The sequence below is a fragment of the Ambystoma mexicanum genome, chromosome 11 (assembly GCF_040938575.1).
Source record: "Ambystoma mexicanum isolate Mex_15411 chromosome 11, UKY_AmexF1_1, whole genome shotgun sequence".
NCBI lineage: Eukaryota > Metazoa > Chordata > Amphibia > Caudata > Ambystomatidae > Ambystoma > Ambystoma mexicanum.
In genome coordinates, this window is record NC_090934.1 from 926,904,296 (window position 1) to 926,923,040 (window position 18,745).

General features: G+C 48.1%; 1 protein-coding gene across 2 annotated transcripts in view; it reads right to left on the bottom strand.

The window, feature by feature from the left end:
* Window positions 1-4,988: 4,988 nt before the first annotated feature.
* Window positions 4,989-18,745, bottom strand: part of PNPLA2 (patatin like phospholipase domain containing 2) — a 158,154-nt gene continuing 144,397 nt past the window's right edge. Inside the window, exons 6-10 of one of the 2 annotated variants that reach the window (XM_069624022.1) lie at window positions 13,091-13,273; window positions 12,369-12,501; window positions 10,955-11,077; window positions 6,911-6,997; window positions 4,989-5,471 (exon numbers count right to left, since the gene is read on the bottom strand). In XM_069624022.1, coding sequence (XP_069480123.1) covers window positions 5,165-5,471; window positions 6,911-6,997; window positions 10,955-11,077; window positions 12,369-12,501; window positions 13,091-13,273 — 833 coding nt within the window. In that variant the 3' untranslated portion in view covers window positions 4,989-5,164. The remainder of the gene's footprint in view (window positions 5,472-6,910; window positions 6,998-10,954; window positions 11,078-12,368; window positions 12,502-13,090; window positions 13,274-18,745) is intronic. The other variant, XM_069624023.1, reaches the window with a different exon arrangement.

Sequence of the window (18,745 nt, forward strand, 5' to 3'; positions counted from 1 at the left end):
ATTCCGAGAAAAGAAAAGGCGGCCCATGAACAACAACAGGCCAAAGATTGCCAGAATCACCCTGCATGGCTAAAAGAATGAGTAAAAAAGCGATTGCGCCCCGCACACACCTTCCACCCCTAAACGCACACCAACAACACTAAAAAAGGACATAACGTAGGAAAGCGGTCTTTGTCAAGGTATGGGATCTCAAAACCGTTCCTTGACTTGCATCAGAACTGCATTTTGGTGTGAAAAGTTGGCATTAATATTTCTAAACTAAAAGAAAAAAAAGAAAATAATAATATTAATAGAGAATGTCCCTCATATTGTGAGAGAATTCATCCAGTCTAACCCAAAGTGCTTCACAGATCACACACGAGAAAACAAAAGAAATTCAGGCACACTGTAGAACTGGCACCTACTGGAAGGGGTGCCCCTGGGGCCTAGTCTATGCCCTACTAGGATCTCCCAACATACACGCCAAGCCATGCCTTGTATGTGCGACTTATCATTAACACACATGGCAGCCAGTTCCAGATGGGCCGCCCCCTAACTCGTGCCATTTGCACAGATGCAGGGTGCTCCGCTGCCTGGCACGGCTGCACCCGGTGCACAGTGGCTGGGTGGGAGTGCCACGTGGAAAGACAAAAGGTTCAAAGGAGATTCTACGTAAATGTCATGGCGTAGTAGGCGGCCTCGTACTTATCCATCTGTACCCCCGTCTCACAGCATTAACACCGCAGTGGGTGTGCCAGGATACCGGCACTTCCGCATATACTGTCAAAAGTGCACTAGAAGTTTGTACACTTTTTGTGGGCCTGAACTAAAAGCACACACTTTTCACGATTCACAATACAAGCAAAAGCCAAAAAGCTCTGATGCATAGAAAGTTCTTTTTCATGGCTGCTCAAGTTTTTAACATTTTCCGTTGTCCTGATAAAAGGTGATTGTTTCTGTTTTTTGCCACCTCGCCATGTTTTTTTTTTGTTTTTTACTGGGCTTCATTATTCTTTTCTATTACAATGTTACATTTTTGGGGGGCACAGAAGTACACTGGTCCTTCTTAGGAATCGTGATAGGTTTTGATGGCCACAATTACGCGTAACTGCACAGCCAAAAGGTCCGAGATCATAAATGCAGATGGTGAGATTTCTTGTTGGTCCTGAGTGGGAGTCACCAAAAATAAAATAAAATGTACACAGTACATTGGCAATGCCAGAATTTTTGTCTTTGACAATACTCGTTTCAAAGTGAACTTGGGCCAGAGGCTCTTCGCTTGCAGTAGCCCCCAAAGTGCAGCTGACTGAGACCGAAAGGGATAACGATGTTGCATGGAATTATTTGGGAACCCAAGGATTGCTGTCACGAGCCGGCACAGGGGAGGCAGAAGGCGCTGCATGCCACCTCACCCCGCTTCCGGAGACTGAAGGAAAAGACCTTTAGCAACACCTTCCGGGCTGAATTTGAGCACAAAGAAAATCAGAACTATCCCTTTCCAACTAACATACAGCTGCCTCATCGCTACCCACAAAGCGTGCGTGGCGACCGGACTGCGTCACGTGTGTGCGCGCCCACCACAGTGCACCGAGATGGTGCTTAAGAAGGTAATACAAAGCCACAACAGGGTTGTTACAATGGCAAATGACTTAAAAAACAGATCCCCTTGATGTGGTAAATAACATTAGTATAATAGTATAGTGTTAACAAGAAACGAAATTAACTTAGTAACTACTTTTAAGAGAAACAGAAGTGGCACAGTCCTCTACTGACTTTCTACATTCTGACTTTCTACATTCTTCCTTCTCAAACTTTAGACTAAGGTTACATTGGCAATGACTCGGCAAAAACTTCCCTTGTTAATTCAAGTCTACTCCCCTTTAGCACACAGGTACATTGGCAAGAATGGGCCTGCAAGCCGTGTAGTCGATATTGGGTGCACCACCACTGCCTTTTTCAAGTGCCAGCATCCTGCGTCTGCCAATGTTGTAGCATGGCACCTCACTGCCCTCTCACCAGGGCACACTTGCCATGCTCCTGGCATCAACATGCTGGCTGCTATGCAAAAACCGAAAGGCGCTGGCCCCACTCAGTCCATACAGCTTGCCAATACAGCACTTATCTCTCTCAATGGCTGCAACTGGTCCCCACCCACTACGGCCTACATGACTCTGCGCTCTGAATCCACGTGCTATGAACTGTCTATCAGCCACCAAACACCCAATAACTGAACATTTAGGGTTATCCAATGGAGTGCAGGACTACTGCCTTTCTCTGCACTGGCGGTGGATAGCCACGCACCTGAACAGGCCATTCAGTGACCCAACACCACGGTGCTATATACCACCATGGCTCTCCTGTCCAGGATTTCCACACTTTTGCATCCCAAGGCGGCCATTTTGTCCAATATAGTTTAGGCCCAGACGTCCAATCAGAAAATAGATAATCTTGCAGCATATTGGAGGAAAACACCTAAAAGAATGTTTAAAATATAAACAAGGGGTTTAAAGGTCTTGAGCGGTGTGTTGCACCTGCCTGGCAGAACACCACTGGTGAAGCACGGGGGCTATGGCTGGACCGCTGTAAAAGTACAACCTCCAAGAATTAGGGAATAGTCCCTAGTTGAGGGCACTAGGACAGGTGCAGGGGGAACGATTTATTTTCAATAAGTGCTTCAAAGCTACGTTTTCCTGCAGGCCAAATCCAAATGAAACGTGTCTAGTGACTGCACACGTGTGGTACTAATTAGAACATTATATCTTTCTTCAGCAGGATCCTGGGGCCTTGATATTGGGGACAAAATACACTTCCTTCCCTCTATGTAGTGTAGAGGAGTGCCCTGGCTCTAAAACAAACCATCAAACCTGCTCCCTGTGTGCAGACCAGCAGATCAGACGAGATGCAGCCAGGCAGCCTTTTGGATCGCACTCCAGGAAAGATGAATACAGTCTGCATTCCAAGCCTCCTGATTGGCTGCTGCCCCATTTAAGAATGTGAATGGAAGAGCTACAATTTGTAGACAATCCAGGACTTCTTTCACCTCTGCTCATCCGTTTCGCACAACCCAGCTGCAACTGATGAGTGGCAATGTCCTAAGAAGGGTTGCCACCAGTGACTCAAGTGGCCCAGCAATGGAGCGAGTGCAGAGAATTTGCACAGGGAGCGCAGCAAGCGCGCCTTCCAGGTCAGGCCACCAGGACTAGGGAAATCGAGGAACCAATGTGCCTGGAGGAGGCGAGTCCAGTGCATCTCAAACAAGACACACTGGCAGGTCTACCGTGTCGCAGACGGCACAGTCATGGATCAGGGTGCGGCAACGTGGGGTTATTAAGGCAACATCTTACATGGGCTGGAAAATTTGGTTTCCCTTTGGTATCACCAGATGCTGGACTGATCTAGCAGGTTCATAAAGGGACTAAATCTTGCCACTCGGTGCCCATCTCGGAGAACCACCGGTTTTTGCCACTGGACTTACAATTGCCATCGTGCTGTGATGTGTCAAACCCGCTGTGTATTTGTGAGGTCCACATTGCACATGCAGTTTCCAGTAAAATGTTTTTAGATATCAACTGCTTTAATAAAAGTTTTTAAAAATTGTACGCACATAAAAGTGCATAAGCATTGAATTTTGAAGTAAGCCTCTATAACAGTCAAATATTCCAAAAGGAATTGCCACGTTTTCGGTCTGCCCCTGCCAATATTGCTGGGTGATTGAGGTAGTATGTTTGCAGGCATCTCAGTAGGGCCTCCTCCCTGGCCCAATGTTTGCAATCCTACAGAAGAAGGCGCACGTCTGCCTTTTCACCCCCAAGGCTCTCCTTACTGACTCCACTCTTATCACAATGTTTGTAAAGGGATCATAAGTTGTACTTAAGACATATAAAGTAAATAAATTGGCATTGAACTGAAAAGGTCCTATAATGCTCCTCGCCCCAAACCTGCCTGTGCCTCTAAATGATGCAGTCGACACCGCTTCAGTGAAATGTATGAAATCATTCCTAGTTCTCGAGCCCCAACATGCCAGCACTAAAAACACCCACTGCATGTCTTTGGTTGCAGGCACCTTTGTCAAAGGCAAAAAGAGCGATTGCCTAATTTCTTTAATGTAGATTCGGAAGGCCACCTTGTCTAACATGTAGGACACCTGGCTTTCTCTGCCAGGGACCTTCCCTCTTCACCCAGAAGTTAAGATGGTGGATTCTGGTGGTTATTCCATCCCCGCGTCTGCCGCAACAAGGTGCACAAAGTGCGTCGATGTGGAATGCATGGCCACCCGGGGATCTTGATACGTCTTTAATCAAGTTTATTTTATACATATAGCCACCCAACAGCGTCTCCCTATAACGTTGCATGCACTGCTCAACGCATACCCTCTTCTTTCGTGGAGCTTTGGACTACTCGGCCAATCCTCGTGAAACTCAGAGAATGAAAAGTTCAACCACCTACTATACACTTGCTAGATTGCATAGCTATTGGTCAATTATTTCCGAAATGTTAATAGAACAGCCCGAAAAATGGGCATTTGGCACCCCGATAGGAGGTGGTTTGTTAGCCGGACTGCACAAAAAAGGTTCTGGCAATTTTGAGAAATTAACTAGGGAGGGAGAATAACACAGGCTTAACCAATTGTCTTCTCTTTTACGTGCCTTAGAAAGTGACCGGCTTTGACAATCCTCTTTTTTTATAGAAACAAAAACCAAATAATTGTCTCTTTTGTCTTCTTATACATGCGCTTCAACGTTTAGAGAGAGAGAGAGGGAAAGAGAGTGAGAGAGAGACAAAGTTCCCTTCCTATGGGAAGTTTAACGTAATCTTCACTAAGTAGGTACTAGTGATTCCATGATATATACAAACATTTATAAAGATGTACAAGTATATGCATGTGTGTGTACGTATGCATCTACACACACACATGCATGCATACGGTTTGAAATTGCGCCCATCTGCATCTTGTCCCCTGAAATAACACTGTAGCAGACACAGAAAAAAGCATTGTTGAAGTCTAGACGTCCTTGCAAAATTCTTCGTTAGACCACTGTAGATCAGTCACATTAAGAAAAGCACCCCTCCTCTCCCTTTCCCCAAAACAGCGCAAACATTTGAGGGTCTGAGCAGGCGATGGTAGAGAAAGACGATACAGAGGTCTTTGTGGGTAGCATAGCGGCTGGCCAATCCAGGGGGGCGCTCAGCAGGGCTCCAGACTCTCGAGCATGCCACCTTCGGCCATGTGCTTCATCTCGAGTCCCTGCTGGTCCTCCAGGGCCCTCATCTGGAGGCACTGCTGCTCCTGCTGGTGGAAGAGGGAGGCCTGCATGTCCAGGTTGATGCTGAAGAGCCCGGGCATGAGCTGGCGCTGGTAGCCCTCCCACTTGACCATAACGTCCATCAGAGAGGTGTTGCTCCTCACCCACCTGGGCAGCGCCTCGCTGTAGTTCAGAACCATGGGCATAGGCAGGCTCTGGGTACGCCTCAGCTCCAGGTGGTAATACAGCCTGCCAAACAAAAAGAGGCCATGTTAAACACCAGCACAGAAACGAAAACGATGAGACTCAAGAGGAGAGGGCCCATGGGAAAGCCAAGACAAGCCAGGGCCGCAGAAGAAGTCAACCACATGTGGCAAGACACAAGAGGCTCTCCACCCACCCCAATGTCTGTCAAGCTCCCAAGCATGCAGGAATCTCAATATACACACAGGGATACACATCATGCGGAAAGACCTTTTTTTCAACACACACTTTTGGCAGTACCTACAGCACAGTACGGTTAATTTGTATGGCTAAGACAGTGGTTGGTTGCGCGACAAAATGTGACTGGAAGGCAGGCATGGGCGTTCGCATAATCCCTCAAGTCGGAAACTCTGGATCTATCAAAGCCGAGAGGTGATCATTCAGTTCACACACCCATAAAAAGTAACTGTCCTCCCTGGTGGGCAAGATCAAAGTTCTCACTTGCACTGTGCCAAATCGGTTGAGCCATTCAGGGTCAGCTGTGGAGATGCAGAAAAGTGGTAGACGGTCCATGTACCGCAACACAAGAGGAAAGGAAGGAACGAGAATGAATCTGGACAGACTTTTATAGAGAAGGGGAGCGGTAGTTCAATAAAGGGGAATGCGGCTAGACAACCAGAAGGAGACATGGATTTCAAAGATCTAGCATACAAATATGGAGATGAAAACAGTCACTCCGACAGGGCCGTCACTAGGGTCAAAACCAGCTGCTCAGTCCAAGAAGATCATCTGGGCGCCCAGTGGCAGCACTGCGCTTGTTCGTGCTAGAGTGGTGGTATTAGATGGTGGCAATCCCCGGGAAAGGATTGCGGTTCCAATAGCGCATCCCTCAAGCTTTTTAACGGAATCAGACTGCCACCAGAGACCAGATCACTTCAATCTTTTTTTTATATTGAAATCTTTGTACTAGCTTACCAATTAAAATGCATGGCATTGCAAGGACTCCCATACTAGCTACAGGCCTACATAAACTTCAGTCTAACCAACAAGTTCATGTATTCCCCCAGCGCAGCTTCTCGGGCGTGTTCCTTCCCAAGAGTCCAAATACAGAACAAACAAAAAAAAAAGCCTACTAAATGTGGACCATGAGGAGGGGAAACGGACCAGAAATCTCAAAACACCCAAACCACTAGATCGGTACAACAACACGGTTCTCATCAAGCGCATTCAGGCCAAAACACTAGCCACCCTACGGACGTCCTTTGTGGGTCACCAGAGGTAGCAGCGGCCACCCCTGGTGCTTCCCTTACACCCCCTGGTTAAGTGGCTGCTTTGGAAGCGGCAAGGAGAACGATTATGTATGCATAGAGCGCGATTGTTAATTTCTTGAGACAAATCAACAGCAACCGCGAAGCTTTATTAGGAATTAATGTCTTTAGACTGGGAAAAAAAGCAGCATGCATTACAAACAATGCCATTCCTACCCTCTCGGTTGATCTGGCATAAGAAGATGCACCCCTGGTCTGTGATGGGCCTGATGTGCGTTTTCCTGGCAAATAATTGCTGTGCCCCTGGAACATAATAAGCAGCTAATATATTTGAAGTAAAATAACCCTTTTCCTACACCAGTAACTTTATTTGATCAAATGGTAGTTTTCGTTTACATCAGTGACCCTGGGTTCACAAAACGTCATGTGATGTCACTTCCTGTGATCATCCGATTCACGATGTCACATCCTCTACACTGGCATTTTTCTGAACAGACGTGTCTGGTACTCAAGTCCTCACCCATCCACTCACTTACTCACCCCTATGCTCATCATATAATAGGTTATTCAGTGGGAGTGCATATTACATGTTTTTTTTATACCCTCTAGAATGTCCTTGGCAGCACCCATCCAGCAGAGTAATAGACTCTCTCCCTGGTGTGCCACTCTCATTCTTAAAGGGTGACTAAGCAGTGAAAACCTCTGTTGTTGTAGCAATGTTCATGGCAAGCAGTTCTCCCTTTCCAGCCAACAGCTCGCGGCTCCAGCCTGCTAAAAGCAGGGCCCCACTGCCTTGCATCGCACCCGGTCAGATCCCTGCGCGGATCATCAAGTCCCTTTGCTCTACTAACGGCTGTGATCAGAACTGTTGCTTTGTCCATATCTCCCAGAATGTAGCACTGGGCAAGGGCGGCTCGTCCTCAAGGAGCAAGGAGGCGCCGACCTGCCAGAACCTATTGCTAGAAAGCAGCTTTCATCCAACAACTACAGCAGCTGCACACATATCCGGTGCACCCACACACCATACGACACTATCTCGCTCTACTGACTTGAACTACGGTTCCCGAGGGCGTTCAACCTAACAGCGCTTTGAGGTCATACCAATGATATATAAGGTGCTATGTAAATGGCAAGTAACATAACATAACATACAGCCTGGTGGAGCTGTGCTTAAACTGTTAAAGGGAAACGTTGTGATTGCCTACCAGGGGCCAGTAGACTGGCCGCTAGCAGGCAATCCCAATGAGCAGAGTACAGCCCGCCCATTGTCAGCATCCTACCCATTTGTCAGTTCAAAGCTCCTAGCCTTCAGTTCCTAGTAGAATCTCCTCAGTAACATCAGATGCTAGACCAAGCGCTTGTAATACTGTCCCTCTCCTACAGTTCTCGGCTTGTTCCACCTGAAATTCCAGTTTCATAACACTTTCTAGCACTGTGATTGAACCCCTCGCCAGGAGGCCTGAAGATCTGCGGGCATCACCATGCTCGACTGGCTCTGCACGCATTAAATAGATTAACTAAAGGACTAGACAAGGCCAGATGTGTGCATTTATTCGATCTCCTCCAGTAATAAGGGGAGGCGCTCTGGAGTACAGGGTTCTTGTTTGGGGACATCTCTAAATGGGTCTGTTCCCAAACTACCAATGATCGTTGGGTATTTGTCTAGCTCTTTCACCGGACTGGTCAAATGAACTTTTCTTGCAGCACTATCAAGGTCAGGTTGCGCATCACTCACAACAGGCATGGGCAGTAGGCTCACGCATGACGCGAGAGCATTCATGCAGCACGCGTTGCTGAGAGGGCAGCAGATGAGGTAGAGCAGGTTTGCATAGGGCCGAGTCAAGGCGACCACTTACTCCGCTGCCAGGAATAAAAGATTCAACAAATACATACGATTGGCACACCACAACTACTCAACTGTCCTGCGGAGAACTGTGGCGGTGCAGCGCTTCACGGAAGAACCCGCAGCCATACAGAAACACAGAGCGCTATACAAAGCAGCTTCCACCATGTGTGTAAATGAAAGGGTTGGACACCATTAGACTAGGATGTGTTTACTAGCAGCATGTGAGGATTGGAGTGAGTCACTAGATGATGGAAACTCTTGAGGGTTCTACGTAGCGCTTGGTGGGGAAAGGTTGAGCTATCGCAGTGGTTCAGGAGAAGAACGTGGCTTGCATTTAAATGAAGATTCTGTGTGGCATCATATCCCTCTGGGTGAAGAACAGTCTAGCCATGTTAGGTGCCACCGGATGCAAACGCATGTATAGCCATAGGTCAGTAGGGAAAAGCAACGCAGAACTAGAGGAAGAGGCTACTTGAGCGTGGCTAGACCGGTCAGGGAGCAGACAGCACGAGAGTGGTTCCACCACTCAAAAGGAACCAGAAAAGAGAAAGTCAAGGGCATCAAGGAGACGCAAAGGGAAATGTAGAACATTAACTGGGGACGATGAGGGAAGAAAAAAGTAAAGAGAAGGGAGAATCAGACAGCAGCTTCAACAGACAGAAATAAGGACAATTAGAACTAAGAGCAGGACACCCTCCAAAATCACAAACGCTGGGATATTCACGCTCTACTGCAATACAAATAAGGTCTCAGGTTGAATTGTATGTATGTGAATTACCTACTCTCGTGCATGTCGAGGCGCTGAGGTTTTCCCCCATTGCAACGTAAACACAGAGATGTGGTATTAGAAGCAGGGCAAAGTGAGCATATGATGAACTGGAACCTATAGGTTATTGGTCACCAAGCACAAAGACCAGAGGGGGGCGTGAGACAGAACTACACTAGAATCTATCCCTCTCCCGGGGACTCAGGATTGAGCCCAGGACCAGGAAAGTGAACGTGCACTACATGGGTGGCCAAAAAGCAGCACGAGCACACCTCCTCTCCATCAACATCTGTCGGGCAGGCAGGCTGTCAATCACAATTTAGCAGCCTCCTACCCCACAAGGTTGGACACAGGGTGCCAGGACAGGGAACACCGTGCTGGAGGCAGAAAACGATGCGCACTCCGTGGAGACATGGCGGGGTGGGACTGCAGCATAAAATTGGCTCGGGCATCGAGGAAAGAGTGGCCCAAGTTCCAAACAGCAATTTGTTCCTTTTATGGCAGGCATTTTGAATAACACGCGTGGCGAGGGGGGGGGGGGGTCAAAAGTGTTACAAATTGTACATATAAATGAATAAGTGTTCAGTAACAGTGGTCACAACGACTAGCTGCATAGTGAAAGGACTCAATCACTAGCCCACTTTGAGCAGAAACGGGAAATCCAAAGAACGGGTATATCGCCAATTCATTGGCCAGTGCCAAGGGATGTCTGCGTCTAGCCCCGACTTAAACACAACCCATGAGAAAAGCAGCAGGAGACTGACGGACTTATTTCCTTCCATGGGTGCTGGAGATCCAGCCCATGCAGGTGAACAAAGACTCTTCATCCCTCCCTCTACCTGCCAGTCTCAAGTCAGGGGTGAAGAGAAACTCCCAACTCCAGACCTGCTGCATTGCCGTGGTTTCACCTGTATTATATTATCCCCACAGTGGCCTGGGGTAAGTCTTTAAATAAAAAGGGGGCAAGGGGGCGGAGAAAGAGAGAGACTGCATGCATAACATTTCCATAGTGGGAGATGGACCCTCGCCCCTGCATATATTTGGCAGGGAGGAAGGGCTGCCTTGCAGCATGCAAATGAGTTCTACATGGACCTACAGCATTGCTGGGCAGTGGGCGCAACCAACACAAGTGTTTTATAACGGCGAAAAGCTGGCATTATTGGGGAATGCAAGCAAGAGTCTGATTTTAAAGGGATAATAACAGTGGGATGTTTGGACAAGTATGTTCATATAGTGGCTCGTACTGTCAGGCTGGCAGTTCTGGCCTTGGCATTATTGGGCAAACTCATCATGGCCTTGTTCTTATAGTACCGTGCCTTTTGAGGTAAAGCCGAGACTAGTGGGGTCTTACAGTGACGGTATAAGCCTTACTGGGCAAAGGCAGCAGGTGTGTGTTTTTACAGAGGCAATGCTGGCATATATTGTGAGCAACGTGATCCTGAAAATGCCTTGGAAAAAGCTCTTTCGTGATCTTGGTGACCTGGCCTCAATTGGATTTTTTGTCATAGGTTACTCGGCCCCGTTGGTGGTTTTGTTAATCCTGCCAGTCATCGGACAGACGCTGCACTAGTTTGGGCAGCCTTCAGGGGCAGCCGCTTTGTCCCAACTTCTAAAAGGAGAGTGCGTGGTGGAAAGGGGAGACTAGTACCTGGCAGAGATCTGGCTTCCAAGCTTCTTCTTGGCCTTCGTCAGGACGCAGTGACAGATGCTCCTCGTCTGCTCCTTCATCCACCGGATGTCTTCAGGCACATCCGGCAGCCACTCCAAGAGCCTGAGGGGGAGGCCACAGGAGTTTGAACAAACAGGCAACCAAAGAGCAAGATTTACATTGTGCACACCACAAATCAATTTGCCGTTTAATGATTAAAGACTATTACTTGTACTAGGAGAAATGGCATGCTAACACTATCAGATAATATTATCCCCACCAAAAATATCGCCGTATATATGATTGTCTGGAGCACCGTAAGTGATCATTATGGGGGTGGATAATTTGTGGGAGCGGGGGTGTCCCCCGCAGAGTCCATGCCTCAATATTGGTGTATAAATATGGCAATATTTTTGTATCGCAATCTTTTTGCAGGGATATCAACACATGGAACCATGCTAACCTGCTTAACAACTTGCTTAACCAGACTTCTCTCGGAGAGAACACATTTTATTTTTGTTTTGATCCAAGTAATCATCTTTTTTTTTTATAGAAATGATTAAAGTTGGAATGGTTTTTGACATCTTCATCTTTACCTTAGATATTTTCAGTTAAAGTTATACCCCTCACCTTTGATTTTGAATATTCTTCATTTTCCAAGAGTAATTTTCTGGGAGGACAGTGCTCTACACCTTCTGTCTCACAGCACTCGTTATTTTTCCACTCAGATAGAAGGTGCAATACAGAGTAATTGGGATCTTTCCTGACAAGGCAGGGCCTCCACTGCCCCAATAAGAGTGGGACAGTCCTACACCAAGCCTTAGAAAAAGGAGCGGGATTGGGTAAGTCCAGTGTTAAGTTCCCCAGCCGGTGCCTTACTGCTCAAACCCCACCAGCGTTTTACATGACCCCCTAAATAGTAGTCAGAGTGCCCAAGAAATCGCCTCAGCCGTTTAAATATACATGATCATGCACACCGAGCCAAGAGAAGCATCTAATCAGACATGGCTACAAAAAAGAGGCTTCTTGGTGTATAAAGCAAGAGAGAATGTGAAAGGGACACCCTCCCATAAGTGGCTGGGGGCCTGAGGGGGTGATGCAGGTGTGCTTCCACTCAATCTTCACTCACGATAATCTACTGAGACAAAGAAAGAAAGCAAAGGGGCTTTTTACCCTTGAATCACTGCACCACACACTGATAATGGTGGCAGAAGTGGGGCCGAATCTTAGTAGCACGTGGGCTTCACCCAATCCGAGGAAAGAGTCACCCTGATGGGTCAGGAACATCCCGGATGCGCTTGGAATCACTGAATGAATGACCAGACTCCCCGATTGATTAAAACACTCGTTCCAACCATACCCCTCGAATAGTAACCAATCAGGTACCCAGACAGCAGGCCATGGCCCAGCTTACCTGAACGTGAAGGAGACGGCCGACTCCAGCGGCAGGGTGTAGGGCAGCATCATGGCCGAGGCCAGCCGCATGGGCAGCAGGTTGGAGAAGGACTCCAAGAAGCTCCTCCTCTCCAAGCAAGCTTCGGCAAGGGCTACAGAGGGCAGAAGAGAAGAGGAGAACCGTTACAAGAGGAGCGACATGGAGGGGTGGGAGCGGCAGATTGACTCAGATACAGGTCAATGCAGAGGCAGGTAAGAAAAGTGAAAGAGGGTCACGAAAACCAGCTTGGAAACACCCCAGAAATCTCAAATTAAGCCACCAGGGACAGATGAAGATGCGCAAGAACCATTTCATAGTGGTGTCCGCCTTCCCAAACCACTCATCTGAAGCTGGAAAAACTTCCCGCTTAGGTGAACAACAAAAATGGATCTATGTAGAATTTCAAATGTAAAAAAGCTGTGGAAAACGCTATCGACATTTGTCTATAGTAAATACCTTACAGAAACTCCACACATTAGAGAGGCAGCAGCGCATACATTGGCTCTCTAGATTCCCACCCAGGCCAGCCTGCCCGTGCAGCCGACCCAGTCCACAGTTGATCCTGGGCAGCTCAAACTGACATGCACCCACACTTTGGAGAAATCCCCTCCACATGAGAGGATACCAGCATCACACTCTTGCAGCGCTGGCCGAAGAGTAACTGCAACTGCCAGGGCCGCACACAGGCACTAAAGCCATACCTTGGCTCACTCGCCGAGGGAGGTGTTCAAATATATGCTTCTCGGCGGCCACCAGGGCAGCGTCGTCAGCGGCAGCCACATCTGCAGCAGACGCCTCGTCTTCCTGGTTGCCCGCTACTTGCGCAGGATCCTCCGGAGACGGGAGAGCAAGGACGCGCATGGGCCTGGGAGGGTGAAGGATACCTGGCAAGGGAAGAGGGAAAATGGTAAGTGGTGCGAGATCATGGCAAGGAAAGCAATTCTCTCTCTAGTAGATAATTTAACCAAGCGTTTCTGCTCGGACATACATGATTAGCGCAGCTGCTAGTGTCCATACTTCCGATTGTGGGGTGATTGGTGGTATCTCGGCCGTTCCACAGCCCTGTGGTACCTAGCTGTGGCTGTACGGGCGGTGGGGGATGGTAAGGGTTGGCTGGAGTTGTTGCCTCCATCTCCCTGGGTCTCGCGGGTGGACCCTTGTGTCCAGCGTCAGCCCTACTGGTGCTTGGAGTACTTCTGTCGTTCTATGGGTTTTTTTAGGAGGATTTATAGATTTGTGCGATTGGATTATCAGGATGTGTACTTCAAGTTATCTCTAAAAAAAAAAAAAACAGTGATCTTATTTCTACCATGCAGAGCTGGGTGGGTGTTGGTTTAGCGCCTGGGTTGCAGACTGGTCTCGGATCCTAGCTTCACCACTAAACTTAATTGTGTAATTCTGGGTAAATGGTGATTCTCGATCTGCTTTATCCACCAACATCATATGCCCCTTCACACGATTCAGTCAATAGTGAGCTATACAAAAAAGCCCAATGCTGCAGGTACTATTGCAATAATCTGAGCGTCGTATATTGCAATGAGGAGTGGGGGGTTGAGGGGGGGGGGGGTTGTTGCACGTGCTTGCAGGGGCGGGAAGATGAGCCAGATCCCTGGAATTTCTCCAATGGAATGGCAACCGAACAGGCACAGCATATTCCCGAGACAATGTCCCGTTTCTGTAAAAGAAAAAGAAAAGGGGGGGGGGGGAGGGCGGGGGGAACGCCAAAAGAGAGAATGCTAAAATCAAACGTTGGCCACCAGGTGGCGCCACATATCTTCACTATATAGTGTATGGAATCTTCTCCTCATCCAAACAAAATGTGCTTGGTTTTACCGTCGTTATTAACCATTCCGGACAACACTTCTCAGGCCCCGCCCTTAAACCCCCTTTCACAAGTCTATCGCACCTCCCTTTATTTCTTATGCCACTTAAAGCACTGAAGGACACCGTGGGCTGCAATACACAAATGAACATGCCTTTATCAGTCCCCTACCTGCTACTAAACCTGCTGATGTGCGAGTCTGTGTGTGTTTTGTTTTGTTGTTGCAGTGTAGTGAAGTTCTTGCGGTTTGCTGCACTAGAGGTTTGTGGTTGTGTTTGATTTGGAGTTTTAGAGGTGTATGCAGAGAAGGAAATTGTTAGTGGTATTGGTTAGTTGGTATCTCTATCCTGGATTGAGCCAGTTGGGCTTGTGTAATCTTACACGACGGAATGCTTGTACGCCCTGTGCCTCAGGAGGTATGTGCCCGTTTTTGCATTCAAGGCCGTTTGAGGGTTTAGCTGTCCCCTCCGCCCGCTCCCTTAATAACTTTGCATGCTCCTCACCCCCCCACATGATTAGCGCAGCTGCTAGTGTCCATACTTCCGATTGTGGGGTGATTGGTGGTATCTCGGCCGTTCCACAGCCCTGTGGTACCTAGCTGTGGCTGTACGGGCGGTGGGGGATGGTAAGGGTTGGCTGGAGTTGTTGCCTCCATCTCCCTGGGTCTCGCGGGTGGACCCTTGTGTCCAGCGTCAGCCCTACTGGTGCTTGGAGTACTTCTGTCGTTCTATGGGTTTTTTTAGGAGGATTTATAGATTTGTGCGATTGGATTATCAGGATGTGTACTTCAAGTTATCTCTAAAAAAAAAAAAAACAGTGATCTTATTTCTACCATGCAGAGCTGGGTGGGTGTTGGTTTAGCGCCTGGGTTGCAGACTGGTCTCGGATCCTAGCTTCACCACTAAACTTAATTGTGTAATTCTGGGTAAATGGTGATTCTCGATCTGCTTTATCCACCAACATCATATGCCCCTTCACACGATTCAGTCAATAGTGAGCTATACAAAAAAGCCCAATGCTGCAGGTACTATTGCAATAATCTGAGCGTCGTATATTGCAATGAGGAGTGGGGGGTTGAGGGGGGGGGGGGTTGTTGCACGTGCTTGCAGGGGCGGGAAGATGAGCCAGATCCCTGGAATTTCTCCAATGGAATGGCAACCGAACAGGCACAGCATATTCCCGAGACAATGTCCCGTTTCTGTAAAAGAAAAAGAAAAGGGGGGGGGGGAGGGCGGGGGGAACGCCAAAAGAGAGAATGCTAAAATCAAACGTTGGCCACCAGGTGGCGCCACATATCTTCACTATATAGTGTATGGAATCTTCTCCTCATCCAAACAAAATGTGCTTGGTTTTACCGTCGTTATTAACCATTCCTCTGGTGAACCAAATTACCCCCCAGAAGAGCCGCGCCGATTGATTACAGCGATTCAGCTGCACTCAATCACCCAAAAAGTTGTTTTAGGGAAAAAACGCGAGTACTCGTTCCAAACTGACTCGGTCAATTGCGCCAGTTCTCTGGAATGATTTTTTCACAAATGATTTGGGCTATGAGGAGTTTCAGCGCCACCTGCATGTACTTCAGCGCAGAGTAACCAGCGAGCCCCAAACGTTGGAATGATCGTCAGTCTCTTGTGCCATTAGTACACTAGGCTTTAAGTGAGCGGGATTAGCTAACTTTCAGCCCAGCCAGGCTCCAAAAGCTGCCCACCTCATCCGAGCTAAAAGTCAATGAAATGGCGAGAGTGGCAATACTGTGCTCTCCCTGTAGATGTCGGTATCAGCCATAGTTAGAATCTCATCATTAGCTGTGGACATTTGCAGTTCTCTTTTCCCTTCAGTGTATTACAAATCAAATCTAATATAGCAAGGACATGGCTTGATTTTTGCTAAATACTATATTGTGGTCTTCTGCCAGAAATTATTTAATTAAACCATTACCCAAGAGGAGGGGTAACATTTTAAAGTTGAAAGCGACTAGCAAACCTTTAAAAAGTGGCTTGTCACCAGAATTTTAAAACATACACACAGCATATCATATCCTACTCAATAAGCACTAATTATCACTAACCAATAGCAAGTGGGGAGTGCACATTTCGAGTCTCAAGAGTCATGCATTTATTTCAAAACAACTGAGGGATTGGAACCTGTATGAATTTTATTGAATTTGGTTTTTGATTTTTAAATATTTATAATTTAGTACATTTTCTGACTGCTGATCAATATAGTTCAGTGAACACACCTTTTCAAATAGATGCAAGTCCCTTTCATGCCAAGTGTGAAAACCCAGCCACTTGTCTCGGGAGGATAGCTCAGGAGCAACGTGCTCGCCTTGGAAGCAAGACGATACAGAGCAACACAGGTTCGAATCCCGGGTCTGCGATTAGAAACCTCTGTGTATTAAGCGCGTATTATAGCCTATCCTTTAGGTACATAAACTGCACATCTTTCAAAAGGTTCCTAGCTACTGGTTATTCTTGGGCACTGGGAGACACTTCTCAGGCCCCGCCCTTAAACCCCCTTTCACAAGTCTATCGCACCTCCCTTTATTTCTTATGCCACTTAAAGCACTGAAGGACACCGTGGGCTGCAATACACAAATGAACATGCCTTTATCAGTCCCCTACCTGCTACTAAACCTGCTTCCATGTCCCTTTACCCCAAAACGAGAAAACTATGCACATCCTAGCAGAGGGGTCTCAGCAGGGGTGTTGCTAGGTCAGGAAAAGATCTGGGGCTACTCTAGGGTCAGGACTCGGGGCTAGCCAGCCTTTTGGTGGTAGCCCCTGAGGTTCTATCCGGAGCCACAGCCAAAAGACCCAGGGCTATAGCCCCCCCAATAGTCCCCACCCTTAGCAACGCCTCTAATTGCCAGTTTGCAAGACCGGGGAGTAGAGGAAACAGAGGTGTCGCAAGAAGCTTGCAGACACCACACATTCTGCAACGGAAACACCCAGAGATGTGGGTCATGTTCTGGGGTCTAGGGCAAGAGGCATGGATTTCACTCTGTGCCTTGGTCTCAGTCTGCCATAGGAAACGGGCTATTCCATGCACACCCTCAGCTGTGAGGGTACACACTACCCTCAGAATCAAAGTGGTTTACGTCTGTGGCAGCTTTTGTGCTCACAAAACAGTGCAGGAGGTGTCCGGGTGACAGAAGCTCTGCTCAGAGGCTACTCCTGTCCTTGCCCAGTGCTGAAGGGGAGGGGGGGGGGAGAACATGGTCCAGACCTGGTTTTGCAGCAAGGGTTTGGGAAAGCTGCTCTGCCGGCTCCATGTAGCCAGCGCTACTACAGAGGGTACAGAAGCACTGTGCTCCACCAGCTGCACGGAGGCCAATACATGAATACTGAATACGGGCATATACCCTGCATGGGGGTCTGTGCAAGAGGCTGTGCAGTCGCCCTCTGCTAACCATAGGCCACGTCCTTCTGTTGAGTGACTGCCCTGCTGCAGTGTGGGGGGTGGGGGGGAGATCTGGAACGACCCTCAGGTCCTGTGAGGAGTAACTTGTCCATTAACAGCTTCACGGAGGCTTTTGGCTTACGCATGCAACAATAACGACTTGACAGGCCCAAGTCATCTCTTGCAAGGGTAAGTATTTATTCCTGCAACATACAAATGCTCTGCTGCCGCCAAACGTTGAGGCAAATTGGGGAATAGCAGCAAGTTGAAAGGACGCCTGGCGTCATCACGGTCGTCATCATACACAGTAAAAACCAGCAAGGCTGGTTGGAGTGAACTATAAATGGATGGGCCACTCCATAGAGGATACTAGGCCATTGGTCCTAGTCTTCTTGTCCTTCTCCGTCCACGTGGGTGCTGCTGGGCTCGTTATCCGCGGTAAAACAGGCATAACAAGCAATTACTTATTTAAAAAACAATGATGCTCTATCACTATAATGGTGCACCTGGCAGACGCAGCGATGGGCCCAGGGGGAGAACCACGGTCATACCAACTTTCGTACTTCACCCTTTCCCATATGCGCTTGCAGCCTCCAAGGTTCTCCACCCTCGCTTTTAGCTAGAATTTCATCCCTACCTGATACCACACAGCACAAATCACGTGACTGAATTGTGAAGGCAAGATAGCCTTGCTTTCTGATCAGTCATGGGGGTCTTACAGCTTTATGGCCGGTGGTCTGGCTGGTGCCGTGGTGTGTGAGGGTCTTGCGATCAAAGCATTTGAGGGCTCTAACTCTAACGTGTGGGGCTCTGGAGCTGAGGGTCAAGTTATCTGTATCGTGGAATGGTAACTGCCCGGAGGTGCTCTGCCCCCTTCTCGTGGCTTTGCAGAGCACATTCTTTCCGGGGTGCGAAGGCCTACAGCCACTGAGACAAATGGCAAGCTTGTAACTCGCAGAAGCTCACTCGTGGTGGGGTTTATGTGGGCCATGCCAATCTCTAACACGTTCGGTGCCCTTCGCCGTGCTTGGGCATACTTACAAAAAATGGCTGCAAATAGCCAAGATGGCGTCTACACTCGGCTCTATTATATAGCTCCTACTGTGTGCACTACGCACTCCTACACTCACTT